We start from the raw sequence: 24,201 nt of genomic DNA on the forward strand, positions 1-24,201 counted from the left end.
TCAAGAAAAAAATATTTTCCCCCACTAGCTACTAGAACTCTCATCTTTCCAAAAACTCACTAGCTTCTGGAACTCTCATCTTCCTAAAACTCACAAGCTTCTAGAACTCTCGTCTTCCTAAAACCCACTAGCTTCTAGAACTCTCGTCCCCTTGGAAAGAACCCAAAAATAAACTCAAATCAAATTGTATTAGTCACGTGTGCCGAATACAACAGGTGTAGACCTGTAGACCTAACAGTGAAATGCTGACTTACGAGCCCCTAACCAACAGTGCAGTTTCAAAAACATACAGAAAAGAATAAGAGATAAAACTCATCTCCAACACGGAAAAACGTGTCAAAATAAATTGCGATCCATGGTAACACACTGGTTAAACGCAAAACACAAATCTTTTTGACTGCCCACCCTTGAGACAAACCAAGAAGTGCTTACCACGGACATGTCAGAGCTTCTCTCTCTTCACAGGGTTCACTAGATAGGCATGTTGTTGGATCGGGGCCCAGTCCCCAATGTCATGCGCTAGTACATTTGGTTTGGCACATCTGAGAATGAACCCTGATATTCTAAAAGCAGGATAACAATGTCAATATAGTTGTACCCAAAAAATGGTCAGTTGGTTGCATGAATAAGTATTACATGAATTGTAAATATGAAATATCAAACCAAATGTACACCCCTTTGTTAATACATATTGACAATAATGAACCTAATGGTGAGGCATGAAATAATAAAAAAAAATCTGATTTTGTCAGGCTGAATGTTTGAAATTTTTTACATTTTACATTTTAGTCATTTAGCAGACGCTCTTATCCAGAGCGACTTACAGTAGTGAATACATATATTTCATAAAAATATATTTTTTACTTTTTTATTTTATTTTTTATAAATATGAGGTGATTTGAGTCATGCTTCTTCAGTAGTGGAATAAAGACAATTAGCACTTGAATGTTGTAAATAAATACTGGAGTGATGTAGGATTGTTAATAAAATTGATTATAGACCAATTTATTATACTGTGTCCATGTGTATAGGCTGCAAGTACGTTGACATTAAGTTATTTTCAAGTCATTGAAAAAACGACCAGAAAAGACATCTTTTCAACTTTCACTTTCAACTACAACCGAACATATATTGGACATCTGGCATAGTCTTATTTTCAACGTCTTTTGAATTACATTTTGCTAAATGGGAATAGCGCAATGTCTAAACAGTTACCGTTGTAACGTGTCCAAATCAATAACCAATATTTAGAAACAGTTTGGGATATACTGAAAACCTAAACATTTTGAAGTGTTGCATTTTGATTCCAGTGGGTCACCAACGTGGTAAGTGTAATACATTTTTTTTGTCACTTTTTATTAAATCTCATAAATAGTAACTCTTCCATTTCAGAGCCTGGATTTTCCCCCTGAGGATAATATCCATATCATGTTGAAATCAATAGAACAGGGGACAAACGTTTAGGGTTCTACATTGTGACATCATTAAAATACTCCTACTACAATGTTAAAACATTCTACATTGTGACATCATTAAAATACTCCTTCTACAATGTTAAAACATTCTACATTGTGACATCATTAAAATACTCCTACTACAATGTTAAAACATTCTACATTGTGACATTATATCATTGATATCATGAAACAACTCCATGTATTTTCTGATGTTTGATCAGAGATCTTTTATCAGAGTATTTCTTTCCACATTGATTACAGCCATAACATTTCTCTCCTGTGTGTGTTCTCTGGTGTTTAGTTAGACAGCTAGATGTAGTAAAACTCTTCTCACATTGATCACAGCTAAAAGGTTTCTCTCCAGTGTGTATTCTCTGGTGTGATTTCAGGGTTTGTAGCCCAATAAAACTCTTCCCACAGTGATCACAGCCATAAGGTTTCTCTCCTGTGTGTGTTCTCTGGTGTATAGTTAGACAGCTAGATGTAGTAAAACTCTTCCCACAGTGATCACAGCTATAAGGTTTCTCTCCTGTGTGTGTCCGCTGGTGTACTATCAGGTTGCTTAGCTGAGTAAAACTCTTCCCACATTGATCACAGCCATAAGGTTTCTCTCCTGTGTGTATTCTCTGGTGTATAGTTAGACAACTAGATGTAGTAAAACCCTTCCCACATTGATCACAGCTAAAAGGTTTCTCTCCTATGTGTACCCGCTGGTGTCCTATCAGGGTGCTTAGCTGAGAAAAACTCGTCCCACATTGATCACAGCCAAAAGGTTTCTCTCCAGAGTGTATTCTCTGGTGTGATTTCAGGGTTTGTAGCAGAATAAATCTCTTCCCACAGTGATCACAGCCGTAAGGATTCTCTCCTGTGTGTGTTCTCTGGTGTATAGTTAGATAGCTAGATGTAGTAAAACTCTTCCCACATTGATCACAGCTAAAGGATTTCTCTCCTGTGTGTGTTCTCTGGTGCATAGTTAGATTGCTAGATGTAGTAAAACTCTTCCCACATTGATCACAGCCGTATGATTTCTCTCCTGTGTGAATTCTTTGATGTATTTTAAGGTTTGATGAAGAGTTGAATCTTTTCCCACAGTCAGAGCAGCAGTGAGATTTCTTCCCTGTGGGTCTCTGCTGGTGTTTCTTGAGGAGTTCTGATCTGGAGAGACTCTTCTCTGCCTCGTCAGCATCATGATGTTGTTGAGGCTCCACAGAGGATCCACGATAGTCACGTCTCTCTCCTGTGTGAACAACAAAGTCAGACAGATGGTTAAAGGCCCACAACAGCAGAAATCCACTGTTTATTTGAGGTAAAAGGTGATGTCCAGATCATACCCATGAAGTTGTACAACAATTGACGTCTTTAATTTGAAAATTAAGACAGTCAAGAAATATCAGGGACACCAGGCCTGGTTTTCATAGCTGTTTTTGAAAAGGCTATGGATAAAGTACGACTGGAGTTTATATATAAATGCCTAGAATATTTCAATTTTGGAGAATCTCTTATAAAATGGGTTAAAGTTATGTATAGTAACCCTAGGTGTAAAGTAGTAAATAATGGCTACATCTCAGAAAGTTTTAAACTATCTAGAGGAGTAAAACAAGGTTGTCCACTATCGGCATATTTATTTATTATTGCCATTGAAATGTTAGCTGTTAAGATTAGATCAAACAATAATATTAAGGGATTAGAAATCCGTGGCTTAAAAACCAAGGTGTCATTGTACGCCAATGATTCATGTTCTTTTAAAACCACAATTAGAGTCTCTCTACGGCTTCATAGAGGATCTAGATACTTTTGCTATCCTCTCTGGATTAAAACCAAATTATGATAAGTGATATGATACTACGTATTGGATCACAAAAAAATGCAAATTTTACATTACCATGTAGTCACTCCAATAAATTTTTATAGAAAGTTAGCAAAAACAGATAAGATCTTGCTACCATGGAAAGGAAAATACCTGTCTATTTGTGAAAAAATCACCCTGATTAACTCTTTAATCATATCACAGTTTACCCATTTGCTTATGGTTTTGCCTACACCTAGTGACCTGCTTTTTAAATTATATGAACAAAAAAGATTCCATTTTATTTGGAATGGCAAGCCAGATAAAATTAATAGGGCCTATTTATATAACGAATATGCATTCGGAGGGCAGAAATGATTAAATATTGAAGCATTAGACCTCACTAAAGGCATCAGTCATACCAAAGTTATATTTAAATCCAAACTGGTTTTCTAGTAAATTGGTACAAATGTCTCATCCTATGTTCAAGAAGGGCCTTATTCCCTTTATTCAGATTACACCTGCCCACTTTCGGTTGTTTGAAAAGGAAATAATCTCCAAAATATCTTTATTTTTTTAAACAAGCCTTAGAAAGTTGGTTGCAATTTCAGTTTAATCCACCTGAAACACATAATACAACAAATATTGTGGTTAAATTCAAATACAATAATTTATTTTAAAAAACTGTATTTTTCGAAGACATTTTAAAAAAATGTATAATTTTAGTGAATGATATTATAAATAGGACTGGTGGAGTGATGTCACACGTGCAGCTAACACAGACATATGGAAATGTCTGCTCTCCCCAAAATTACAACGAATTAATTGCAGCATAACCACAAAAATGGAAGAGGCAAGTAGAAGAGGAAAAAAGTAAGGAACTTGTATGTCGGCCCTGTATTAAAGAACATAAATGGTTAAAGAAAAGTGTGATAAATAAAAGCATATACCAATTTCATTTAACCTCTCTCGGGAAATCAAACCACGTTGTCCGATTTCCAAAAGACTTTACAGCGAAAGCAAAACATTAGATTATATTAGGAGAGTACATCGACACAATAACCACACAGCCATTTTCTAAGCAACTAGCATGCATCACAAATACCCAAAACACAGCTAAATGCAGCACTAACCTTTGATGATCTTCATCAGATGACACTCCTAGGACATTATGTTATACAATGCATGCATTGTTTTGTTCGATAAAGTTCATATTTATATATAAAAACAGCATTTTACATTGGCGCGTGACGTTCAGAAAATATTTTGCCTCCAAAACTGCCGGTGAATCAGCACTACGATTTACAGATATACTATTCAAAAACCTTGATAAAATATTAAACTGTTATTCAAAGAATTATAGATAAACATCTCCTGAATGCAACCGCATTGCCAGATTTCAAAATAACTTTACTGGGAAATAACACTTTGCAATAATCTGAGTACTGTGCTCAGAAAAATACACTAGGCGATACAGATAGCCGCCATGTTGGAGTCAACTAAATTAATAAATAGTATTAGAAATATTCACTTACCTTTGATGATCTTCATCAGAAGGCACTTCCAGGAATCCCAGGTACTCAACAAATGTTGTTTTGTTCGATAAAATCCATAATTTATGTGCAAATAGCTCCTTGTTGTTCGCGCGTTCAGTTCAGCTACTCAAAATGTCGGAAGCACGGCGAAAATGTGACGATGAAAGTTTAAAAAAAAATGTATTTACGTTTGTTCAAACATGTCAAACATATTACCGGACGGTTCCTGTGTCTTGAAAAAGGTTTTGGAACGGAACATCCTCTCTCGTGAACGCGCCCCAATGAAGTGATGTCATTCTCTGGGTGACAAACTTCCCAGGCTTCTCATTCGGTCTCTGTTCATCGTAGACGCTTCAAACAACTTTCTAAAGACTGTTGACATCTAGTGGAAGCCATAGGAAGTGCAAAATGAACCCTAACTCACCGTGTGTTTGATTGGCAATGACTTGAAAGGACTACAAGCACCAGAATTCTCACTTCCTGGTTAGATTCTTCTCAGGTTTTTGCCTGCCATATGAGTTCTGTTATATTCACAGACATCATTCAAACAGTTTTAGAAACTTCAGAGTGTTTTCTATCCAAATCTACTAATATTTATATTCCAGTTCCTGGGCCCGAGTAGTAGGCCGTTTAATTTGGGTACGTTTTTCATCCGGCCGTGAAAATACTGCCCCCTACCCAAGAGAGGTTAAGGACCAAAAAACTGATAGCTGTGCCATATAAATTGCAAAATAGTTTGGAAGAGATTTTCGATGTGCCCATTCCATGGCACATGGTTTATGAATTGATACGCAAAACAACGCCGGATTCAAAACTTTGAATTTTTCAATTTAAATTACTATACAAAATTCTTGCAACTAATAGAATGTTACAGTGCCTTGCGAAAGTATTCGGCCCCCTTGAACTTTTCGACCTTTTGCCACATTTCAGGCTTCAAACATAAAGATATAAAACTGTAATTTTTTGTGAAGAATCAACAACAAGTGGGACACAATCATGAAGTGGAACAAAATTTATTGGATATTTCAAACTTTTTTAACAAATAAAAAACTGAAAAATTGGGCGTGCAAAATTATTCAGCCCCTTTACTTTCAGTGCAGCAAACTCTCTGCAGAAGTTCAGTGAGGATCTCTGAATGATCCAATGTTGACCTAAATGACTAATGATGATAAATAGAATCCACCTGTGTGTAATCAAGTCTCCGTATAAATGCACCTGCTCTGTGACAGTCTCAGAGGTCCGTTTAAAGCGCAGAGAGCATCATGAAGAACAACGAACACACCAGGCAGGTCTGAGATACTGTTGTGGACAAGTTTAAAGCCGGATTTGGATACAAAAAGATTTCCCAAGCTTTAAACATCCCAAGGAGCACTGTGCAAGCGATAATATTGAAATGGAAGGAGTATCAGACCACTGCAAATCTACGAAGACCCGGCCGTCCCTCTAAACTTTCAGCTCATACAAGGAGAAGACTGATCAGAGATGCAGCCAAGAGGCCCATGATCACTCTGGATGAACTGCAGAGATCTACAGCTGAGGTGGGAGACTCTGTCCATAGGACACCAATCAGTTGTATACTGCACAAATCTGGCCTTTATGGAAGAGTGGCAAGAAGAAAGCCATTTCTTAAAGATATCCATAAAAAGTGTCGTTTAAAGTTTGCCACTAGCCACCTGGGAGACACACCAAACATGTGGAAGAAGGTGCTCTGGTCAGATAAAACCAAAATTGAACTTTTTGGCAACAATGCAAAACGTTATGTTTGGCGTAAAAGCAACACAGCTCATCACCCTGAACACACCACCCCCACTGTCAAACATGGTGGTGGCAGCATCATGGTTTGGGCCTGCTTTTCTTCAGCAGGGGCAGGGAAGATGGTTAAAATTGATGGGAAGATGGATGGAGCCAAATACAGGACCATTCTGGAAGAAAACCTGATGGAGTCTGCAAAAGACCTGAGACTGGGACGGAGATTTGTCTTCCAACAAGACAATGATCCAAAACATAAAGCAAAATCTACAATGGAATGGTTCACAAATAAACATATCCAGGTGTTAGAATGGCCAAGTCAAAGTCCAGACCTGAATCCAATCGAGAATCTGTGGAAAGAACTGAAAACTGCTGTTCACAAACGCTCTCCATCCAACCTCACTGAGCTCGAGCTGTTTTGCAAGGAGGAATGGGCAAAAATGTCAGTCTCTCGATGTGCAAAACTGATAGAGACATACCCTAAGCGACTTACTGCTGTAATCGCAGCAAAAGGTGGCGCTACAAAGTATTAACTTAAGGGGGCTGAATAATTTTGCACGGCCAATTTTTCAGTTTTTTATTTGTTAAAAAAGTTTGAAATATCCAATAAATTTCGTTCCACTTCATAATTGTGTCCCACTTGTTGTTGATTCTTCACAAAAAATTACAGTTTTATATCTTTATGTTTGAAGCCTGAAATGTAGCAAAAGGTCAAAGTTCAAGGGGGCCGAATACTTTCGCAAGGCACTGTATATATATGGGGGATACAATCTTCCCAGCTCTGCAGATTCTGCTGTGAGGAGGCAGAGTCATTAGATCATTTATTTTAGTATTGTCCATATGTAGCTCGTTTTTGATCACAGGTCCAGGAATGGCTGAAAACATTTGCCTAGAACTAATGCTGCAGATAGCAGTACTGGGTGATTTGAAAAGCCATAGTCAATCAATCAATAATATAACAATTATGTTTGCAAAAAAATGTATTTGTAATTTACAATCTGTAGAAGCTATGTGAATAGAAAGGTTCAATTGTTTTGTGAAGCATCATAGCACAGTTGAAAAATATATGGCAAATAGAAATCCGAAATGGATGATGTTGATGGATAGATGGGAGGGGTTGAATGGAGCTGAAGGGTGGGACTAATAACAAGATAAACAATGTAAAACATACGGTGGTCTGTAAAATGTATATAGGTTCAGAACCTTTGTGATATAGCACAGTTACAAATATAAATCAAACTGGATGGACATCAGAAATAGAGGAAGGACTAAAAACAAACAAAAAATAACTATTGTAAAATAGACTGTGTCTGTAAAATGTGTATAAGATGAATAAATTGAAGGTAAAAGCCGAAGTGTTTCTTAGTTTACTCCAATTGGGCGATCGGTTGTAGGGTTTGCAGGGAATAAGAATAAAGGTATATTCTTTAAAAAAGTATCTATGTCTATATAGGTATGTGTATGTAAATATGTGTATATGTATGCATGCGTGTATGGATATATATACAGTGGGGCAAAAAAGTATTTAGTCAGCCACCAATTGTGCAAGTTCTCCCACTTAAAAAGATGAGAGAGGCCTGTAATTTTCATCATAGGTACACTTCAACTATGACAGACAAAATGAGAAAAAAAATCCTGAAAATCACATTGTTGATTTTTTATGAATTTATATGCAAATTATAGCACACACAATTTGGTTATAGAAACTCCTCCCTGCTAATGAGGAAACCACTAGTTATGGATGTAGTATATCTGGTAATGAGGAAACCACTAGTTATGGATGTAGTATATCTGGTAATGAGGAAACCACTAGTTATGGATGTAGTATATCTGGTAATGAGGAAACCACTAGTTATGGATGTAGTATATCTGGTAATGAGGAAACCACTAGTTATGGATGTAGTATATCTGGTAATGAGGAAACCACTAGTTATGGATGTAGTATATCTGGTAATGAGGAAACCACTAGTTATGGATGTAGTATATCTGGTAATGAGGAAACCACTAGTTATGGATGTATTCTTAATATAATATGTGTTGTCGCAAATCAACTGCTTTATACTTTTTAAAAAAACACTTCAACCAGTAAAATGCTCCTTGACTAGCTTTGCTACCAGTCTGTCAGTGAGCGTTTGTAAAATAAATGTACCCAAATTGGCCCATAACGTCACCTAACAATAACATAGACCTACTGTAGGACCCATAACTTCACCTAACAATAACATAGACCTACTGTAAAACCCATAACTTCACCTAACAACAACATAGACCTACTGTAGGACCCATAACTTCACCTAACAATAACATAGACCTAGGACTATAAATCATTAAATATTTCAGGTGAAACATGGAAACTAAAATGTCTTTGTCATGACAATTCATAACCTGATCACCAGATAATTTTGTGAATAATCCCACTAGGCTACTCTGTAATGGGTTGTCATTCTAAATGTCCTGAATAAAGGAAAATATCTCTGTGTGTTGAACAATAGCCTGTCCATCAAAGAACAGTTCTCTACACATTATGAGCTAAGTATCTCTGTGTCCAAACAGACTAACGAGACCCTACTGCAAATCAAGCAGACAATAACACATTATAAACATCAATTTGTTAGGGATGTTGGATCCAACGTGGAGCACGGCATAACTGTCTTTACCAGAGTAATGAATGAAGAAGCACTTTGGTTGTTGTTGCATGTCCTGATGTTTGTCATGTGACTGTCATTCAGAGAAATGATTTCCTGGATCAGCTGATGATAGTTGAATATGTGACTGTAACTAAACAGCTACAGTATTAAGTATTATGTGTAATTATTGAAGAACCACATTAATGACAGTATCCATTTGGGTGTTGTCAATAAAGTTAAGGTGACTCTCGGTTAGAACCATTGGATTTAGCAAACTCTGAAATTATTTAGGATTTCTGTGCCCATGAAAACTATTTTCCCAGCGTAATACAAGTAGACACTAAATGTTACGTAGGTAGAGAGCATTTCAGAGATCTGAATACAAAAAACTGTCCTAACAGGACAATAACCTAAACCACAAGGCCAAATCTACACTGGAGGAGCTTACCAAGATGACATTGAATGTTCCTGAGTGGCCTAGTTACAGTTTGGACTTAAATCGTCTTGAAAGTCAATGCAAGACGAGAAAATGGCTTTCTTGCAACGATCAACAACCAACTTGACAGAACAGGAAGGATTTTAAAAAGAATAATGAATATTCACATGAAGATCAGCCTCCTATTGGATGACATCACGACTTCCCATCAAGCCAACTCCTTGGAGGCCTTACTATGACATCACTCACTCCTTCTAGTTTGCAGTTGTTAAAAAAACACTATTTTGCTCAAAATATTTATTAGTTTCCCTTTAGTGTGTTTATACTTTACTGTATTTATATCACTTTTCAACAGGAAAAGTGAACAATTCATACAGTACAAAAACATATTCAAGTGTAGAATGCCCTTTTAAAAATCACACATTAGTTCAACAACTGCAGAGTTTGTGTCCCTGTTTTATAAGATAGTACTCACTGTATTTACTGGTGTTAATCAGATCAATGTCCCTGTTTTATTAGATAGTACTCACTGTATTAACTGGTGTTAATCAGATCAATGTCCCTGTTTTATTAGATAGTACTCACTGTATTTACTGGTGTTAATCAGATCAATGTTCCTGTTTTATTAGATAGTACTCACTGTATTTACTGGTGTTAATCAGATCAATGTCCCTGTTTTATTAGATAGTACTCACTGTATTTACTGGTGTTAATCAGTTCTCCAGTCTTCTCTTCTTCGTCCTCCTCTAATGTGACAGTAATCTCCCCCTCTTTATCCTCCACTCCAAAAACTGCATCTTCCTCCTCTTCTTTCACAGTAACATCCTCCTCCTCTTTCACTCTGAACGCATCTTCCTCTTCTTTCACTGTAACGTCTTTCTCTTCTTCTTTCACGGTAACAGCTTCACCCTCTACTTGTTTTTGTATTGTAACATCTTTCTCTTCCTCTTCCTCTTTCACCAGACCTTCTTTCTCCGTCCAGCAGACCTCTTCTTCTTTATCAGGAGGAGAGTAGCTTAGTGAACTCATGGTCGGGGATGTTAGCTAGCTAGCATTAGCGACTAGCCTAGTTCTAAGCTAACTTAGCAAACCAGCTAGCTGACAAACAACGTAAATATATAATTAAATGGGCCAACAAGTACATACAACAGAAGTGTGTTTAATACACAGCGACTAATATACACCAAACCAGTGTAAAGAGCGTGAATGTTGTAGCTATGTTTGCTAGAAAGCTACCGAGGTGTCTGACTAGCTGTTGTTGTTGAAGGAGCGTCCCGTCCACTAGATTATACGTCACACTGGCAGCATCGCCTGAACCTAAAAGACGCACATCGCCATCTGCTGACTGGAGGGGGCAACGCAGTTGAGGAACCAAACGTTTATTTTTCATTTATTTCATAAAATATTAATATTATATTAAGTCGTTCAAAAAGAAGCAGGTTAATTGATTCGTTTTTAATGAGTATGAATTTAAAACAAACGTCTGACATGGATCATTTCGACCCCAGAGGCATATCTTTTATCACAGCCAAAATGTGGTTTATCAATTCTTCCAATTTTTCATGACTTTGTCAATCAACTGGTTCTTATTAAATGTAAATCATGGTTTAGTGTTTCTGTATCAATATGGACTTTTAACAAATTCAAATCATTTGGAGTCATCTCGACCCCAGCCAAAAGCACCTTTGATAAATAGGACGTTTATTTCAAATCAAAATCACATTATATTGGTCACATACACGTGTTTAGCAGATGTTATTGCGGGTGTCGCGAAATACTTGTGTTTCTAGCTCCGACAGTGCAGTAATATCTAACAATTACACAACATATACCCAATACACACAAATCTAAGTGTTTGAATCTAGGTTTCTCTGTAGACATGATCCATCCCACCAGAGGGTGGAGGGGCACCTGTATCAGTGGTTTTGACCAGATAGACACCTGCAGACACACAGTATAGTGCCTCCCATGTACTCTCCTAAGATTGGACTTTTCTATACCACGTACCACATGACTGTGTACAAATTTGCCAATGGTAGAAAACTCTGCCAGCGATATACAGTGCATTTGCAAAGTATTCAGACACCTTCACGTTTTCCACATTTTCTTACGTTACAGCCTTATTCTAAAATTGAATAATTTTTTGCCCTCATCAATCCACATCACAATACCCCATAATGACATCACAATACCCCACAAAGACAAACCCAAAACAGGTTTTTAGAAATTTTTGCAAATGTATTTACTTAAGTGCTCTTTGCTATGAGACTCGAAATTGAGCTCAGGTGCATCCTGTTTCCATTGATCATCCTTGAGATGTTCCTACAACTTGATTCGAGTCCACTTGTGGTAAATTCAATTGATTGGACATGATTTGGAAAGGCACACACCTGTCTATATAAGGTCCCACAGTTTATGTCAGAGCTAAAACCAAGCTATGAGGTCAAAGGAATTGTCCGTAGAGCTCTGAGACAGGATTGTGTCGAGTCACAGATCTGGGGAAGGGTTCCAAAAAATGTCTGCAGCATTGAAGGTCCTCAAGAACACAGTGGCCTCCATCATTCTTAAATGGAATAAGTTTGGAACCACCAAGACTCTTCCTAGAGCTGGCTGCCCGGCCAAACTGAGCAATCAGGAGAGAAGGGTCTTCGTCAGGGAGGTGACCAAAAACTCGATGGTCACTCTGACAGAGCTCCAGAGTTCATCTGTGGAGAACCTTCCAGAAGGATTATCATCACTGCAGTACTCCACCAATCAGGCCTTTATGGTAGAGGCCAGACAGAAGCTACTCCTCAGTAAAAGGCACATGACAGCCCACTTGGAGTTTGCCAAAAGGCACCTAAAGGACTCTCAGACCATGAGAAACAAGATTCTCTGGTCTGATTAAACCAAGATTGAACTCTTTGGCCTGAATGTCATGTGTCACGTCTGGAGGAAAATTGGTACCATCCCTACGGTGAAGCATGGTGGTGGCAACGTCATGCTGTGGAGATGTTTTTCAGCAGCAGTGCAAGTTGTCTACTGATATTGGTGTAATTTCTCACCGATTTTGTCAGAAGGAAAGTTAATTTCCCCTCAGGCACATGCATTTGTTCTTTGTTATTATGAAGGTAATTGGTATATAATGTACTTTTCCCCACTCATTCACCCCACCTCTTTACGTTGCTTATTTATATTCAGTGGCCTGACTGCGTCCAGACTGTCAAAGGCCCATCCTGGTAGATCTGAACCTAATGCAGCTTGGAGTGATCGGATGACAGAAGTCACATTAAGGTGCCAGGTATAACTGAGGCTACAGATGCTCCATATCCATTACTTGGAGTGTTTTATATAATATGACTAAATGTGTTTCTGTGTTGCAGGAGCAGTCAAGAAATGGAACGGCAAGGCCACAGAACTTGATATAATCAGAGCTGTGGGAGACCTTTTCAAGCCCCTGGTAGAGCCGGGGGTGGTGTTTACCACTCCACCACGCCTTCAGCAGGCTGGAAAAGTGGGATTGATACTGTTTTTCATACTAAGATGGACCAAGAGTCTGTTGATTGGTCAGTCATTGGGTTAATTTGTTTTGCAATATGTTCAAATCAAATCAAGCTTTATTTATACAGCACGTCAGACATCAAAATATTTAGTACACAAATATGAGGATAAAAAACAGAAGAATAACAACTGAAAGACTAATGAGCATTCTAAGGAAATGCCATTGATTAAAATATTAACTGGATGCGATATCCAACCCAAAATACAAGCTTGTTTTTTAGGAGGGGCTCTGAAAGACACTATGGGGGTGTCCACTGAAAGTTGACTAGTAACAACAACGGGGACCTAAAAGACACCCACCATGAGACCCACTAAATCTGCCCAAGAAGAGGAAAACAAAAGAAAATCCCACACCAAACTTAAAGACAGGAAGCAAACCAAAAAGGTAGAACAACTAAAGGTGTTGACTCTCCACGTGTATCAAGACAACTGGAGCACTGGGCCAGACACTCTTAAATAGAACCTGGACCAGCTCAGGTGAAACACCTTCCCACTAACGAGATGGACAAGCCAGCACAGGTGTAAAACATACTGACTAACGAGGTGACACCAATCAGTGTGTCCTACGTGCTAACGAGCTAGACGTGTTAACGAGCTAGACGTGTTAACGAGCTAGACGTGCTAAAGGCCAACCTCAAAACATAAATGGAAAAACAAAGCCTGTAACACCTTCCCCCTTAAGACAACAAATATATCCTATGTTTTTGTTGGAAAAGTTTGGTCACCACCAACAGAAAACAACTTCCATTTCATGTTATAATCAACTACAAAGCTTCACCTTCTACAAATAAACATGGTGTCTACTGGCTGTCAACAATTAAAAACAAGAAAAAAACATTTCTAAATAATAATATACAATAGTATAATTTTTTTCTCCTTTTTCTTTCTATAGAATCCTAGAACTCACTAGCTTCTAGAACTCTCGTCTTCCTAAAACTTAATAGCTTCTAGAACTCTCGTCCCCTTGGAACGAGCCCAAACAAAACTCATCTCCAATACGGAAAAACGTGCAGTCAAAATAAATTGTGATCCATAACAAAGCACTGGCTAAACACAAAACTTTTTAACTGCCCACCCTTGAGACTATCAGCAACCAAGTTGTCCTTACCACGGACATGTCTAATTTCAAGAGGAAACTCCTGCAATATCCGTAGTAACTTTCCAGCTCACAGCAGAGCTTCTCTCTCTTTTCAGGGTTCACTCGATAGGCATGTTGTTGGATCGGGGCCCAGTCCCCAATGTCATGCTCTAGTACATTTGGGTTGGCACATCTGAGAATGAACCCTGATATTCTTAAAGCAGGGCAACAATGTCAATATAATTGTACCAAAAATGGTCAGTTGCTTGCATAAAGAATTATCATTACAGCTATAAGGTTTCTCTCCTGTGTGTGTTCTCTTGTGTAGAGTCAGAGAGCCAGATGTAGTACATCTCTTCCCACATTGATCACAGCTATAAGGTTTCTCTCCTGTGTGTGTTCTCTGGTGTGATACCAGATGGCCAGATTGACCAAAACTCTTCCCACATTGATCACAGGTATAAGGTTTCTCTCCTGTGTGTATTCTCTGGTGTAGAGTCAGAGTTCTCGATGCAGCAAAACTCTTCCCACATTGATCACAGCTATAAGGTTTTTCTCCTGTGTGTGTTCTCTGGTGTAGAGTCAGAGTGCTAGATGTAGTAAAACTCTTACCACATTGACCACAGCTATAAGGTTTCTCTCCTGTGTGTGTTCTCTTGTGTAGTGTCAGAGAGCCAGATCTACCAAAACTCTTCCCACATTGACCACAGCTATAAAATTTCTCTCCTGTGTGTGTTCTCTGGTGTAGAGTCAGAGAGCCAGATGTAGTATATCTCTTCCCACATTGATCACAGCTGTAAGGTTTCTCTTCTGTGTGTATTCTCTGGTGTTGAGTCAGATGGCAAGATCGACCAAAACTCTTCCCACATTGAACACAGCTGTAAGGTTTCTCTCCTGTGTGTGTTCTCTGGTGCACTGTCAGCTCTCCAGATTGACCAAAACTCTTCCCACATTGATCACAGCTATAAGATTTCTCTCCTGTGTGTATTCTCTGGTGCACTGTCAGCTTTTCAGATCGACCAAAACTCTTCCCACACTGATCACAGCTATACGATTTCTCTCTTGTGTGTATTCTCTGGTGTTGAGTCAGATGGCAAGATTGACCAAAACTCTTCCCACATTGAACACAGCTGTAAGATTTCTCTGCTGTGTGTATTCTCTGGTGCACTGTCAGCTCTCCAGATTGACGAAAACTCTTCCCACATTGATCACAGCTAAAAGGTTTCTCTCCGGTGTGTATTCTCTGGTGCACTGTCAGCTCTCCAGATCGACCAAAATTCTTCCCACATTGAACACAGCTATAAAGTTTCTCTCCTGTGTGTGTTCTCTGATGAATATTAATGCCTGATGAGGTGAATCTCTTCCCACAGTCAGAGCAGCAGTGAGTTCTCTTCCCTGTGGATCTCTGAAGGTGTTTATTGAGGTGTTCTGATCTGGAGAGACTCTTCTCTGCCTTTTCAGCATCACGAGGTTGTTGAGGCTCCCCATAGGATCCACGATAGTTAAGTATCTCTCCTGTGTGAACAACAAAGTCAGACAGATGATTAATTGCCACATAAACAAACATTACAATAATTCACTGTGGTAATTAAATGGTAATTCCTCCTCAGTGCTCTCTGCATTGAGCATCACATGAAGAATGAAAACAACGTAAGGTAAAAATCAATACATAATAGTAAATAAGGTGATGCAAACAATAATTATATCCCTAGAGCAGTACAATAATATACACACATACATACACACTGTATATATACACATACATACATACATACATACACACTATATATACACATACATACATACACACTGTATATATACACATACACACATACACACTGTATATATACACATACATACATACATACATACTGTATATATACACATACATACATACACACTGTATATATACACATACATACATACACACTGTATATATACACATACATACATACACACTGTATATATACACATACATACATACACACTGTATATATACACATACATACATACACACTGTATATATACACATACATACATACACACTGTATATATACACATACATACATACATACATACATACATACATACATACACACTGTATATATACACATACATACATACATACATACACACTGTATATATACACATACATACATACATACATACACACTGTATATATACACATACACACATACATACACACTGTATATATACACATACATACATACATATATACACACTGTATATATACACATACATACATACACACTGTATATATACACATACATACATACATACACACTGTATATATACACATACATACATACACACTGTATATATACACATACATACATACACACTGTATATATACACATACATACATACATACATACACACTGTATATATACACATACACACATACATACACACTGTATATATACACATACATACATACATACATACACACTGTATATATACACATACACACATACATACACACTGTATATATACACATACATACATACACACTGTATATATACACATACATACATACACACTGTATATATACACATACATACATAACATATACAGAAAAAAGAAACAGAAGACGTTTGAACCCAGTCTGGCACAAAGAGAAGATTCATATGGGAGACAAGTCTAGGTACATATCTGTTGTTCTGCCCTTGAACAAGGCAGTTAACCCACTGTTCCTAGTATGTGATGAGGAGAAATTAAATGTTTTTTGTCCATTGTGTATTTCCATTTGCAGAATATTTAGATGTTACCTTTATTTAAACTAGGCAAGTCAGTTATGAACAAATTCTTATTTTCAATGAGCTGTCATTGAGGTCACAATAGTTACATACAATTTACTGGAAACCAGGTTTAGTTGTTTTTTTTTTATCTCCAAAATATGAGTTACTGTAGGACTATAATAATTGTTAACAGATCTACCAAACCCAAAAAGGTTTTAATTTGAGAATGTTAATTTGTATGTTTCAAATATTAAACTGTCTTAAAATATTTGATGATTAGTTGAATCAGGTGTGTAAGTGCTGGTAAGAACAAAAGGATTGAGAAACCCTGAGATAAACATAAAACCATATAATGTAAAATCTCCTCCGCCATCTTTACCAGACGTTTTACTGATAACATGTAGACCTACTGATTAGTTTCCACTTTGAAAACTGCTGTCTGTCAGCAACTCAGCTCAAGTAGCAGTTCTACTAACTAGTAATATCTCATTCCAGGTATTCAGTCTCTTACTCTGTCCATTAGAATAAATTAATGTTCAGAAATACTTACTTTATTTTTCAATAATCTCCATGTCGTGTTTTCTGCTCTGTCGTCTCAAAATGGATCCTGAACAAAAGAACAACTTTACTTTCGGTTTCAATCATCCGCCTCCCCACCCTGAAAATAAAGTGTTTTATTGGTATCTTCCACTAGATGGCAGTAAACACCAGCTGTAACTACACTTTACAACTATGTGTTCGGTTTCATACAGGCAGTGTCCCAGAGTTGGATTGCTGATCTAGGATCAGGTCCCTCCTCTCCATGTAATCTGATTCATTATGATCTAGGATCAGGTCCTCCCTCTCCGTGTAATCTGATTCATTATGATATAGGATCAGGTCCCCCTCTCCATGTAATCTGATTCATTATGATCTAGGATCAGGTCCCCCCTCTCCATGTAATCTGATTCAATGTGATCTAGGATCAGGTCCCCCCCTCTCCATGTAATCTGATTCATTATGATCTAGGATCAGGTCCTCCTCTCCATGTAATCTGATTCATTATAATCTAGGATCAGGTCCCCCCTCTCCATGTAATCTGATTCATTATGATATAGGATCAGGTCCCCTCCTCTCCATGTAATCTGATTCATTATGGTCTAGGATCAGGTCCCCCCCTCTCCATGTAATCTGATTCATTATGGTCTAGGATCAGGTCCTCCTCTCCATGTAATCTGATTCATTATAATCTAGGATCAGGTCCCACCTCTCCATGTAATCTGATTCATTATGATCTAGGATCAGGTCCCTCCTCTCCATGTAATCTGATTCATTATGATATAGGATCAGGTCCCCCCCTCTCCATGTAATCTGATTCATTAGAAATGGCCCGGGTGACGCCATGTCCTGTTTAGAACGCTCGTTTAGAACCCTCTTTAAAACGGACAGTTACCAATGACGCAACAATCAGCGTTTGAGCTGGACACACTTCTTTCAGAAACTATTTACACAAAACACACAGTCCTTACAAAGTTTATCTCCTGAATGTGAGCAGTTTATTTTTGGATGCAAATGGTTCAGATATTCACAGAAGTGTATATATATATATATTTGAACATAACCATGGATTATTTTGAACCAAAACAACATTGGGTGATGAAGTAGAAGTCCTGGGAGTGCATTCTGACGAAGAACAGCAAAGGTAATAACATTTTTCTTATAGTGCTCCTGCCAGTGCTCCTTCCTGCTCCAGGACTCTCTCTATCATCTGCTGCCTTGATCCCCAGCGGGTGGCAGACTCGGTTATGAGTTGGTGACTTGGCAGACCCAGCTGAATCTGGACTTCAGCAAGATGTCTCCTTTTCTTCCAGCTGTACGAAAAACAGCTTACAATTCTCTTGCACAGAGAAATGGCCCGGGTGACGCGCTTGTCATTCATGCCATGTCCTGTCAGAATCATAAAAAAACTATTAAACAAATGTGCTTATGCGAGAAATTTGACTCTGTTTTCACTTTAACACACTCATCAACTAAGTGCTTTCCAAAATCAAGCTTTAGAAATATTCTACATTAATATTTTCTTGTTTCATAGTTTATTTTTTTTAATCAACGCCAGTCCTAATCATAAATATCAAATATTATATTCATTTATTTTCTGAATTTTAATCCTGTAAGTGATTTTTATGTATTATTATTTTTGTATAATTTATAAATGATGACTATACTGTATGTACATTTACTCATGTTTCGTTCTTGTTGTTGTTCTTAGTATTTATGCTTAGTATTTAATGCTACTTCATATTTCTACTCCACTAAAAACTCCACAATGTTTAGGCCTACCTACGTGTCAACATTAGTTTCTAGTTACTTTGCAGTTGGCTCTTCAATCCAGAGAAAAAACTATAGTCTATCATAATAACTAAATATGTTACCTTGATGATATCAACAGGCTAACCAGCATTTTAAAGTCATAATTACCTCACCTTTACCAGCTGTAACATTAAAGTGGTAAACACATCAATGCATCACTAATTCTTATCCAATAACCTAATAAATATGGTTCTGAAATCTACCATCCTGTATTGTAAGTGATTTTACTTTTAGCACTTTATGTTTTGTGTTTTATTAATCACTTTTTTGGCCAAGACAGCAGCATAAAACAAAAAAAGTTGCAGACAAGACACAAAGGAAAATAATGAAAAAGTAATATTTTAATATGTTTTTTTCTTTAAAGTACTTTGTGTTGTGTTTTATTAATCAATTTTTGGCCAAGACAGCAGCATAAAACAAAAAAAGTTGCAGACAGACACAAAGGAAAATAATGAAAAACTAATATTTTAATGTTTTATTAATCTACTGAATCAATTTTTGGCCAAGACAGCAGCATAAAACAAAAAAAGTTGCAGACAGACACAAAGGAAAATAATGAAAAACTAATATTTTAATGTTTTTTTCTTTAAAGTACTTTATTTTGTGTTTTATTAATCCATTTTTGGCCAAGACAGCAGCATAAAACCAAAAAAAAGTTGCAGACAAGACACAAAGGAAAAAATAATGAAAAAGTAATATTGTAATCAGTAAAATGTGTGAATAGTCCTTAAAACACTGCACTCCCCAATAGCCAAGTGTAGTCTGACCGAAGCACTGCATCCTCAGCCGCTCGTTCAGCTCCACCGCTTTGACCACGTTGCTCCCGTTGTCGGTTGTTATAGCAACCGGATGCTTTTCTCGGGAGTTTCCCAGCTTGCGTCCTGCAAGGCCTCAGCTATATGCTCACCGGTGTGATCCTGGGGGGGGAAATAACTTGTTTTGGAGACGACACGACGCTGTTTTCATCATCATCTCAGGCTCACATGTCCTGCTCGACCACATATCGCTGGTCAACGCAAAATGGGTCCCGTTAGCGAGCCGGTCAGCAAGGCTCTGCCTGACTTCAGTGGACATTTGTGGCAGTGCTTCTCGTGCAAAGTAGTTGGGAAGCTCATATCTCGGGTCCATAGTTTTCAGTAGCTTTTTGAATCCGACTTGTTCCACAGTTGCAACAGGGACCATATCTTTAGCAATGTGATAGGACACCGCTTTAGTTATAGTACACCACTTGCCAATTTTCTTTTCATTAGGCACCACACTGCGGGAAAATGAAGTTTGCAGTGAGCTTTGTTTCGGGACTGGAGCTTTTTCGGGTTGTCGACGGCTTGCGGCTGGGGCTTCTGCAGCGCGCAGTTTCACACACTCTTCGTATTGCAGTTTGTGCCACTGTTTTAGGTGGTGAAAAAGATTTGTAGTGCTGGAACTTTTTTTATGGCACTGCCTACATATAACGTGATTTTGTTGCTCATCTGATACTTTGAATCCGAACCATCTCCAAATGACTGAGCCAATGCTTTTTCTTTTACTAACCAATTCCTCGTCAAAACGCTCCGCAGACGCTGTTGCTTCCTCCATGTTTGTTGAAGTGTCTGTTCCTGCCCCTCCGCCCTCTGTGCATGAAAGAGGAGGCGCGGGGAGCAGCGCAGAGAGCTCCGGGTCTGCAGCTTGCTTGGAGCAAGGATCAAAGCGCACATTTCAACTATATCGATATATGCGAAATGGTCTAATTTCATATCACATTTAAAATATATATGGATATATTTTTTATATCGATATATCGCCCAGCCCTATTAGACTCTGAAACCAGGTTAATGGTGTGTATTAGACTCTGAAACCAGGTTAATGACAGATGGTGTGTATTAGACTCTGAAACCAGGTTAATGGTGTGTATTAGACTCTGAAACCAGGTTAATGGTGTGTATTAGACTCTGAAACCAGGTTAATTGTGTGTATTAGACTCTGAAACCAGGTTGATGGTGTGTATTAGACTCTGAAACCAGGTTAATGGTAGATGGTGTGTATTAGACTCTGAAACCAGGTTAATGACAGATGGTGTGTATTAGACTCTGAAACCAGGTTAATGGTGTGTATTAGACTCTGAAACCAGGTTAATGACAGATGGTGTGTATTAGACTCTGAAACCAGGTTAATGGTGTGTATTAGACTCTGAAACCAGGTTAATGACAGATGGTGTGTATTAGACTCTGAAACCAGGTTAATGGTGTGTATTAGACTCTGAAACCAGGTTAATGGTGTGTATTAGACTCTGAAACCAGGTTAATTGTGTGTATTAGACTCTGAAACCAGGTTGATGGTGTGTATTAGACTCTGAAACCAGGTTAATGGTAGATGGTGTGTATTAGACTCTGAAACCAGGTTAATGACAGATGGTGTGTATTAGACTCTGAAACCAGGTTAATGGTGTGTATTAGACTCTGAAACCAGGTTAATGACAGATGGTGTGTATTAGACTCTGAAACCAGGTTAATGGTGTGTATTAGACTCTGAAACCAGGTTAATGGTGTGTATTAGACTCTGAAACCAGGTTAATGACAGATGGTGTGTATTAGACTCTGAAACCAGGTTAATGGTGTGTATTAGACTCTGTAACCAGGTTAATGGTAGATGGTGTGTATTAGACTCTGAAACCAGGTTAATGACAGATGGTGTGTATTAGACTCTGAAACCAGGTTAATAACAGATGGTGTGTATTAGACTCTGAAACCAGGTTAATGACAGATGGTGTGTATTAGACTCTGAAACCAGGTTAATGACAGATGGTGTGTATTAGACTCTGAAACCAGGTTAATGACAGATGGTGTGTATTAGACTCTGAAACCAGGTTAATGGTGTGTATTAGACTCTGAAACCAGGTTAATGACAGATGGTGTGTATTAGACTCTGAAACCAGGTTAATGGTGTGTATTAGACTCTGAAACCAGGTTAATGGTGTGTATTAGACTCTGAAACCAGGTTAATGGTAGATGGTGTGTATTAGACTCTGAAACCAGGTTAATGACAGATGGTGTGTATTAGACTCTGAAACCAGGTTAATGACAGATGGTGTGTATTAGACTCTGAAACCAGGTTAATGACAGATGGTGTGTATTAGACTCTGAAACCAGGTTAATGACAGATGGTGTGTATTAGACTCTGAAACCAGGTTAATGGTGTGTATTAGACTCTGTAACCAGGTTAATGGTAGATGGTGTGTATTAGACTCTGAAACCAGGTTAATGACAGATGGTGTGTATTAGACTCTGAAACCAGGTTAATGACAGATGGTGTGTATTAGACTCTGAAACCAGGTTAATGGTGTGTATTAGACTCTGAAACCAGGTTAATGACAGATGGTGTGTATTAGACTCTGAAACCAGGTTAATGACAGATGGTGTGTATTAGACTCTGAAACCAGGTTAATGGTGTGTATTAGACTCTGAAACCAGGTTAATTGTGTGTATTAGACTCTGTAACCAGGTTAATGACAGGTGGTGTGTATTAGACTCTGAAACCAGGTTAATGACAGATGGTGTGTATTAGACTCTGAAACCAGGTTAATGACAGATGGTGTGTATTAGACTCTGAAAACCAGGTTAATGACAGATGGTGTGTATTAGACTCTGAAACCAGGTTAATGGTGTGTATTAGACTCTGAAACCAGGTTAATGACAGATGGTGTGTATTAGACTCTGAAACCAGGTTAATGGTGTGTATTAGACTCTGAAACCAGGTTAATGGTGTGTATTAGACTCTGAAACCAGGTTAATGGTGTGTATTAGACTCTGAAACCAGGTTAATGACAGATGGTGTGTATTAGACTCTGAAACCAGGTTAATGGTGTGTATTAGACTCTGTAACCAGGTTAAAGGTAGATGGTGTGTATTAGACTCTGAAACCAGGTTAATGACAGATGGTGTGTATTAGACTCTGAAACCAGGTTAATGACAGATGGTGTGTATTAGACTCTGAAACCAGGTTAATGGTGTGTATTAGACTCTGAAACCAGGTTAATGACAGATGGCGTGTATTAGACTCTGAAACCAGGTTAATGGTGTGTATTAGACTCTGAAACCAGGTTAATGACAGATGGTGTGTATTAGACTCTGAAACCAGGTTAATAGTGTGTATTAGACTCTGAAACCAGGTTATTGACAGATGGTGTGTATTAGACTCTGAAACCAGGTTAATGACAGATGGTGTGTATTAGACGCTGAAACCAGGTTAATGACAGATGGTGTGTATTAGACTCTGAAACCAGGTTTATGGTGTGTATTAGACTCTGTAACCAGGTTAATGACAGGTGGTGTGTATTAGACTCTGAAACCAGGTTTATGGTGTGTATTACACTCTGAAACCAGGAAAATGGTGTGTATTAGACTCTGAAACCAGGTTAATAACAGATGGTGTGTATTAGACTCTGAAACCAGGTTAATGACGGATGGTGTGTATTAGACTCTGAAACCAGGTTTATGGTGTGTATTAGACTCTGAAACCAGGTTAATGGTGTGTATTAGACTCTGTAACTAGGTTAATGACAGGTGGTGTGTATTAGACTCTGAAACCAGGTTTATGGTGTGTATTACACTATGAAACCAGGAAAATGGTGTGTATTAGACTCTGAAACCAGGTTAATAACAGATGGTGTGTATTAGACTCTGAAACCAGGTTAATGACGGATGGTGTGTATTAGACTCTGAAACCAGGTTTATGGTGTGTATTAGACTCTGAAACCAGGTTAATGGTGTGTATTAGACTCTGAAACCAGGTTAATAACAGATGGTGTGTTTTAGACTCTGAAACCAGGTTAATGGTGTGTATTAGACTCTGAAACCAGGTTAATGACAGATGTTTTGTGCCAAACACTAAAGCATGATATTCGAATAAA

The 24,201-nt window shown here is 38.0% G+C and overlaps 1 protein-coding gene across 1 annotated transcript; it reads right to left on the reverse strand.

The window, feature by feature from the left end:
- Positions 1-1,696: 1,696 nt before the first annotated feature.
- LOC115186391 (zinc finger protein 850-like) lies at positions 1,697-15,538 on the reverse strand (the record flags this gene model as incomplete). The annotated part of the gene is made up of 2 exons (XM_029746035.1): positions 1,697-2,572; positions 14,393-15,538. Coding segments are annotated over 2 exons (2,022 nt in total), but the record flags the coding sequence as incomplete, so codon positions are not given.
- Positions 15,539-24,201: the final 8,663 nt, after the last annotated feature.

Source organism: Salmo trutta, unplaced genomic scaffold (assembly GCF_901001165.1).
Source record: "Salmo trutta unplaced genomic scaffold, fSalTru1.1, whole genome shotgun sequence".
Classification (NCBI taxonomy): domain Eukaryota; kingdom Metazoa; phylum Chordata; class Actinopteri; order Salmoniformes; family Salmonidae; genus Salmo; species Salmo trutta.